Below are 7,400 nucleotides of genomic sequence, written 5' to 3'. Positions count from 1 at the left end.
TATGAGCTTTTCTGTTCTCTTCACAAACAATAGTTTTGCCCCCAAGCAAAGCATATAAGTAGAATGTTACCTTCATGGCGTTATGAAGCTTCTCAGCAAAGAACATTGGTTTGCTTGTCGCACACTTCACTGCAAGAGAGGCACATTTTAGTTGACATATTTACCACAAAAGAAGAAAGACGCAGATGAAAGAAATAAGAAATACAGTTTTGCCTGCAAGATTCTATTCTCCACTCCTGTTCCTTACCTTCCTCCCAGTATAAGCTATTTGGTTTATAGGAAGCTATTCTGTAGATGGTAGTTTTGAAAATTCTTTCCCCTGATAACATCACCTGTCTCCTACTATCCTAAATCCATCCAATAGCAATTTCAGTAGTTCATGCTATTCTGAGTACACTCTTCTTGGGCATGGGGAAACCAGTGGGTGCTAAGGGCCAAGTGGGCATACAATAAACTTTTCTCATGTTATAATAAAAAAATTAAAAAAAAAGTGGAGTACGATTTTCTTTAAATGTAAGGCAGCTGCCAAATAAAATACTAACAGATGTGTCAATTAGTATGAGTCTCTACCTTGCTACTCAAAGTGCGATCCATGGACCAACGAATTGGCATCAACTGGGAGCTTGTCAGAAATGCAGAGTCCCAGGCCACCCCCGACCTACTGAATCAGAATCTGCATTTTAACAAGCTCTCCAGGGGATTCGTGGATACAGTAATGTTGGACAAACACAGCTCTAGAATGGAGGTTCCCAGCTCTGACTGGTCATCCGAATAACATGGCAGAACTTTAAAACCTTTTCCTTCTGAAGACCTTTTTAGCAGCTCCCGGAGACCTACAGAATCAAACCCTCTGGACTTGTCCAAGATTATTAAATTAGCAAGTGACAGGCAGGATTTGAATCTGCATTTATCTAATTCCAAATCCTCTGCTCTTACTGACTGTTCTGACCTTTCTCCTGCCTGGTGCATCGCTTGGCATAAGTAAGTGCTCAGTAATTATTTTCCACCTGCCTGTCTTTTTGAAAAAGGAAATAATATCTGCTATTATTAAGAAAGTCATTGTATACCTCTATCTAAGTTTTCATTGCCATTATCTTACATGTTACCACAATCTGAAACACAGATGAACTATATTTGAGGGGTTTTTTTGCTTTTTGTTTGGTTTTATTTTGTTTTATAAATTACGGGACAGCATTGACAATGCACATTCAACTTGGAGAACTCTTCCCCTCGGGGACCACATACCAATAGCTGTGAAGCAGTTCTCGACGTCCCCCTTCATCTCCAGGTCCAGAACTTTGTTCATGTCATGCTTACTGTACTTGGTGTACATCTGAAACACTGAATATTAAATTTAAACTAAGAGATGTACAAAACATTCTATTCTCTAGCAAACATTAGGAAAATCAGGCAACTGACTCAAAGTATTCCTTGGGGTGACTGAACTTCAAAACACATTTTAAAGCTCATTACTCAGCTGAGCACAGTTTGTATGCTTCATCTTCCCGTAGGAATGTAACTGACATGACTATTTTGGTGCTCCGGTATATTTTGGGGGAAATTTTTGCAAGTGTTGACATTTATTAGAAATGGCATGTGATTGACAACCATGACACTTACTTCATCAGAGCTAAGTGCCACAGCAAATGGATCTTCCCTTAGATAAAGATCTGGGTGGTAAATTTCCCTTAATTTTAACATTAGAAATCAGTGTGACATTATAAGGTAATGAACTTTAGGTAACAATCTCCACTTTCGCTTTGCCTTGGCTTCCAGGAGGCTCAGAACTAAATCTTGTGCTCAGAGGTAAGAACTCTTTGGTTTTTGTTTCAGGATCATCTATACGCTCTTTTCTTTACTTAGCCTTTTTGTTTTCTTCATTGCAATTTGATTTGATGTGTTAGATATTTTGTCACACCTATTCCAGATATTTGAGGGGAACAGAAGTAGTGAAAATAATGAAATAATGTTCTACGTGCCCAAGTCACAAAATGTGTTTCCAATACTCTAACATGATGGCTATACAAAGTTGCATAAATGCACCAATAGCAACAAAGAGTCAGGAGTGCTACATCCATCTGGTACAGGATGACGCTGATTAAGACTTCTCGCTTTCCTTTTTCTTATTTGTAGCAAAAACAATTTGCACTTTCCATAACCAGTTTCCAGGAAACCTTTGTCTTTCTTCTTACCTCTGCGCAGATGAGGATAGCTTCTGGTGGTCAGAATGGTATTGAACACGTTCACATCTGTCCCTTTTCTCCTTTCTCCTGCTTCGTATAAAGCCTGTCAAAACACAAAAATAATCACTTGACTATCTACTGACTTGATAGCTGCACGAGAATGTTAGATCTCTTCAGAGATGTTCTTTCTAGGCAACTGCTTTGTGTCAAATACGATCACAGCAGGCAATGCTAAGGATGCAAGTTCCTCAGAGATAGGGACCTTGTTTTGTTTGTATCTTTCACAGTATCTCTCGAGCTGCCTCACCAACACTGGAGACTGAATATATGTTTGCAGAATAATTGTATGCTGAATTAAATTGCTTCAAGAATATGCTCTACATCAAGACAACTCCAAGGGGCTCTCTAAAAAAAAGAATTTTTTTAATCTTAATTGTTCAAAGTAATTATCAGCAAATAGTACTAATAAATCAATAATTCAACCATAACCTAGATCTTAAATTTTGATCTTAGAATTTCTGGATTCAAATTCTGACTCTGCAACCAATTCTGACTCCACAACTTAATAGCTCTGTAACCTTATATAAATAATTTAACCTTATTAAACTCCAGATTTCCCTCTTCCGTAAATGAAAAAGATAATCCCTGACTTGTTGTCACAAGCAGGCTCTGTTAACTTTGAAATGTTAATTACCATCATCCTCCTGGGTCACACTAATCCATGGAGATGCCATAAATACACATCTAAGAGCCCAGAGAGTCTTCAGATGGAAAGCAAATTCAGAAATATCGCAAGCAAATAAGAATAATTTTATTACGGGCAATTATTCAAATACTAACTTTTATTTTTTGATATGCTTGCACAATTTCTATTAAAATGGTCAAACTTCCAATGGACATAAGAAGTTATTTTGGGCTTTTCAAGCAAACTGATCTGACATGTATGCATTTATTCGACAAATACTTAATGAGTGCCTATTATGTGCAAGATAATATAGTGGTACAGTGAAGGGAGTGGGGATGGACAAATACATTTCCATCCTTACTGACGCACTGTGATGAATTTATAAAAAGAACACTATCCCCCATGAGGAAGGCATATGCAAATAATAGTTGCCATTTTTTTTTTTTAACAGAAATTCCAGGCCCTAAAATGGCAGGATTTTTCTAACTTTGCCAATGGCTCAGTGTATAAATAACCAGCAACCTCACTGAAACAATATGTAACAATATACTTAAAAGTATACAAATGTTATCATAATTTTTTAAATAATGATATCACTGCCATAGTATTTTCACAATATAAACTTACATGTATAAACTGTTCCAATGTTCACTGTTAAAACAATGTTAGATGTGCTTACTCTTTCTACTTCACTTAATAAAAAATTACTTTTCCTTATCTTATATCTGGTAAAATAAAAATTTGGACTTTTCTCAACCAGACAGTTCTTGGGAATGACAAATCAAATTCTCATTGTTCTCTTTCAGTGCTCTCTGGCTTTATGAATAAGGAGATGGAAATGGAATAAGGAGATGGAATAAGAAATATGGAAAAGATGAAGACCACATTTTTCTTTCTTGGGCTGTTTAAGTACAGGACAGTGTGCATCACTCAGAGAATGAATATGAAGTGCCATTGGCATCAAGGAGGCTCTCAGATTCGCTTTCCTGTGGAGGCCATCAAGTGACAACCTCACCTAAGGTAGGACTTATGTGAGGTAGGTAGGTTGATCCAGGAGCATTTGTAAGCACTCACTTACCCTGGCATCTGAATCAGCCAAGTCATCATTCACGCCAAAATCCTCAGATCGGTCACCCTGAAAAAAATTCCATTCTCTTGTAAGTTGTTTTCTTATATGTAATCAGATGATTTACCTAATTCCTTTAAAATCAGATGAATAATATCCTCGGAGAAAAAGAGAGTCAATTGCTCATTTCTAGAGAGAGATGAAATCTAAGAGTTTACTCTTCACAAAAGAAGAGGCATCTCCTGAACTATTTGAGTTATACCTTAGCAAGAGAAAGCAAAGCCTTCTGGAAATCTCCAGATGTGTCTGAGGTGATGTCTTTAGCCAGATCTCTCTTCAGTTCTGAGAAAGAAGAAAAGCATATTCTGTAGTAAACTAGTGATAAATAATGGTGATAAAAATAATTTCTGACATCTCTATATTGGCTCACAATTTGCAAAGCCAAATGTTCAATGACTTACAGGACATATTTCAAATATGGTTTTTTAAATAAAAATAGAGAATTCAGAGCAAGTAAAATTTTAGATCATCAAATTTATTTCCTATAGGGCAATGAGAGCAATTTAAATAATACTGTGAATGAAAATCTACAGTCTTAAAGATTTTGCTAGCAGGATAAATTGCATAAGTATACATTATTAATTAATTCTGAAAAAATACATGTCAGAATTTAAGCAAGGAGATGAATAGAAGACATTTAAGAAAATAAACCAGAGGTACTTGCTTGAACATGGATGATTTACTTTAAAAACTATAAATATATTGTATATAGTATAATTATGTGCATATATGTGTACGTACATATAGATATAGATTTAAAACTTTTCTTTATCTAAACACCCTTACTTAACTGTGCAAAATAATGCTCAATTAGAAAAAAATTAATTGAATTTATATTTGACTAGAAGACAGGGCAATTTAATAAGCTATCATTGGACTATATCTTGGATGTAATAGAGAAATAGGACTTTAACCCAGCTGTCTTATCAAACAAAAAACTAATAATAATGCCATTCTTGATTATTATCACTGATAAATGGATCTAAGATAAATATTCCTACTGAGATAAGAATTGCAGAAAATGAGGTTAGAAGCTTCCTTATTCTGATTTCTTTGAAATTCCTGAAAACAATATGCAAGGGCTGTTGCGTTCTCTGTGCTTGGTGTGAAAATGAAGCAGAAAGATCCTTTATGAGGTCACATCATCATAAACCAGTAAAGCTGGGGGCTCAAGAAATTAGAAAAGAAAAATAGCAAAAGACCCAGTACTGCCCAGGACCCAGTTGCATCTCTCTCTACAGTGTTGATCATATCATTTAAAGGAAATGTTTCACTGAGTAGATAAAGTGAGCCATGGCTGGTCTATCATCCCCACCGACCTAATTAGAGATAAAGAATAAGTTGCCATTTATGTTCATAATGGTAAACTTAGTTTCCAGCAGAAGATTATAAGCACCTAGTTCTTTACCTTTTCAAGGACAAATGGAGAATATTTTGTTTGGAGATTTTTATTCTTTTGTTATCTTTTCAAAATAAAAGACAACAGGACATTTCTATGAAATAAATATCAGAATAATAGGAAATGTTTTTAGAAAATTCTTTAAATTTGATGCTTTCAGTTGACTTTTCCATTACGATACTGTGTGGCCATTTGTCCTGGAGGGACATTTTCTTTTAAGTGCAAGCTTGATGAGGGCTGGGACATCATCCCCCTGATCAGCAGCTGGAATGCTGTCTAGGAACGGTGTGTGCGTGTGGTAGACACATGCCAAACAATGAAGATACATTTTAATATAGAGAGTTTCCAAAAGCCTCCATAATTAATATCCACATTCAATTTTAAGAAAAGTATATCAGATTTCCTTTCCAGCTAAGGCCCTTGGACTGTTGGACATGAAAACTTACCTTCTCTATAGACTCTGTTAATTTCCCTAATTTCTTTGTTAGTTCTTGATGTCAAAATTTCAATCAGAGTGTCTTCATCAGTTCCAAGGCCCTGAATTGAAAAAGATGAGAAGAAAAAATGTACGAAAATCTTCATTCAAGAGCACCAACTAGTTTTTTGTGTCCCAAAATTTGTTTGAATCTGGAACTTAGTCAATTTCCCACAGTATTTAGTAAATATCCACAATATTTAATAATTGCAACAAGCTCTATCTATTATATTGCTTTAAAAACAAAATGGATTTAAAGCTAGTATTTTGGACAAAAGTTTAAAAAGTAAGTTTAAAAGTAAGTTTAGAAGTCCTTCAGTGACATCATTAGGAAAGTAGAAATAACACAGTCGTTAACGCCAACATTTGTTCGTTCATCTATCTATTAATTAATTTATTCACTTTATTTCCATTGATGGACAGGCCCTGTACTAGATGTTGAGGATACCATAGGAGGCGTATGTGGACTTGACCTATACATTCTCTTGAGGAAGGAAGTTTGTTTTGTTAAAAAGAAAAAAGAAAAAAAAGCAACAGGCCCAGGGTGGAGTCACTTGCCCCCAGACAGCAAACCAAGACTTAGTTGCAGTTTCAACCTCTTCCAGGAATGTGACCTTAAACTGATCAGCCTGGAAATTCCTGATCTATGCTAGTGAGGTAATCTGCCTCATAAAACCCCTGCCACCCTCCCCACAAAGAAAGGGGACCTTGTCTGAGACAATGCTTTCTTCTCTCTTGTTAATAACTTTTTTGTCCCTCCCAGTTTCTGCCTATAAATACCTTCCATTTTGTACAACTCCCTGGGGCACTTTTCTATTTACTAGATGAGATGCTGCCTGATTCATGGATTGTTGAATAAAGCTAATTAGATCTTTAAATTTGCTTGGTTGAATTTTTATTTATCAACAGCTTAAATCAGGTGATCTACCTTCATGGCAGCACGGAGTTCATCAGCATCAAACCGGGCTGGTGTTTTTAATAGAGCCAAAGCAACATCCTCCAGGTGACCTGTAAGGGCTTTCTTCAGAGCTTCATCCAGGGGCTGAAGAGATTAGAAATCAGAGATTAGAATCAGGACTTCTAATTAGTAACACGCTAAGTGATACAGCAATGTGGTGTGACCTGACCTGTGGGTACTCTTACTACTAATTGCTAAAACAAACATCTTATAGAGCTCCTTCCCTTTAAATACAAGAGTACTGAATATTTAGAATTTTATCTTTACCTTTTAGATCTATAGAAATTCGAATGAAATTTTACTGCATTTATTGATAACTTCTTAAAGGACAGGGTTCTCACTCTTTTACACAGGGAAGACATCACAAAGCTCAAAAGATAAGGGACTGTGTATTAACAGTATCAGTAGTAATAATACTTTTAAAATCATGTATTAATATGTTTTCCAATCTTTGATGTTTGTACCACTCAAATAAGCGCAATAATCAGATAGGGACATTATATAGTTTTTTACTTGCACTCCTTAAGAAAACTACCATATTTAGTATAAAAAATATAAAGTTTACTTTTAAAGT

At 35.6% G+C, this 7,400-nt stretch overlaps 1 protein-coding gene across 1 annotated transcript in view; it reads right to left on the bottom strand.

The window, feature by feature from the left end:
* Window positions 1–6,916, bottom strand: part of ANXA1 (annexin A1) — a gene marked incomplete at its 5' end in the record, with an annotated part of 14,256 nt that extends 7,340 nt beyond the window's left edge. Inside the window, 7 exons of the mRNA XM_046663889.1 lie at window positions 1–129; window positions 1,246–1,341; window positions 2,193–2,286; window positions 3,947–4,003; window positions 4,197–4,276; window positions 5,840–5,930; window positions 6,797–6,916. Of these exons, the coding sequence (XP_046519845.1) occupies window positions 1–129; window positions 1,246–1,341; window positions 2,193–2,286; window positions 3,947–4,003; window positions 4,197–4,276; window positions 5,840–5,930; window positions 6,797–6,916 (667 nt within the window). The remainder of the gene's footprint in view (window positions 130–1,245; window positions 1,342–2,192; window positions 2,287–3,946; window positions 4,004–4,196; window positions 4,277–5,839; window positions 5,931–6,796) is intronic.
* Between the last annotated feature and the right edge of the window lie 484 nt (window positions 6,917–7,400).

The sequence above is a fragment of the Equus quagga genome, chromosome 6 (assembly GCF_021613505.1).
Source record: "Equus quagga isolate Etosha38 chromosome 6, UCLA_HA_Equagga_1.0, whole genome shotgun sequence".
In the NCBI taxonomy this organism is placed as follows: Eukaryota; Metazoa; Chordata; class Mammalia; order Perissodactyla; family Equidae; genus Equus; species Equus quagga.
The sequence above is the reverse complement of the archived record's forward strand: the minus strand, read 5'-3'. Positions and strand labels throughout refer to the sequence as shown.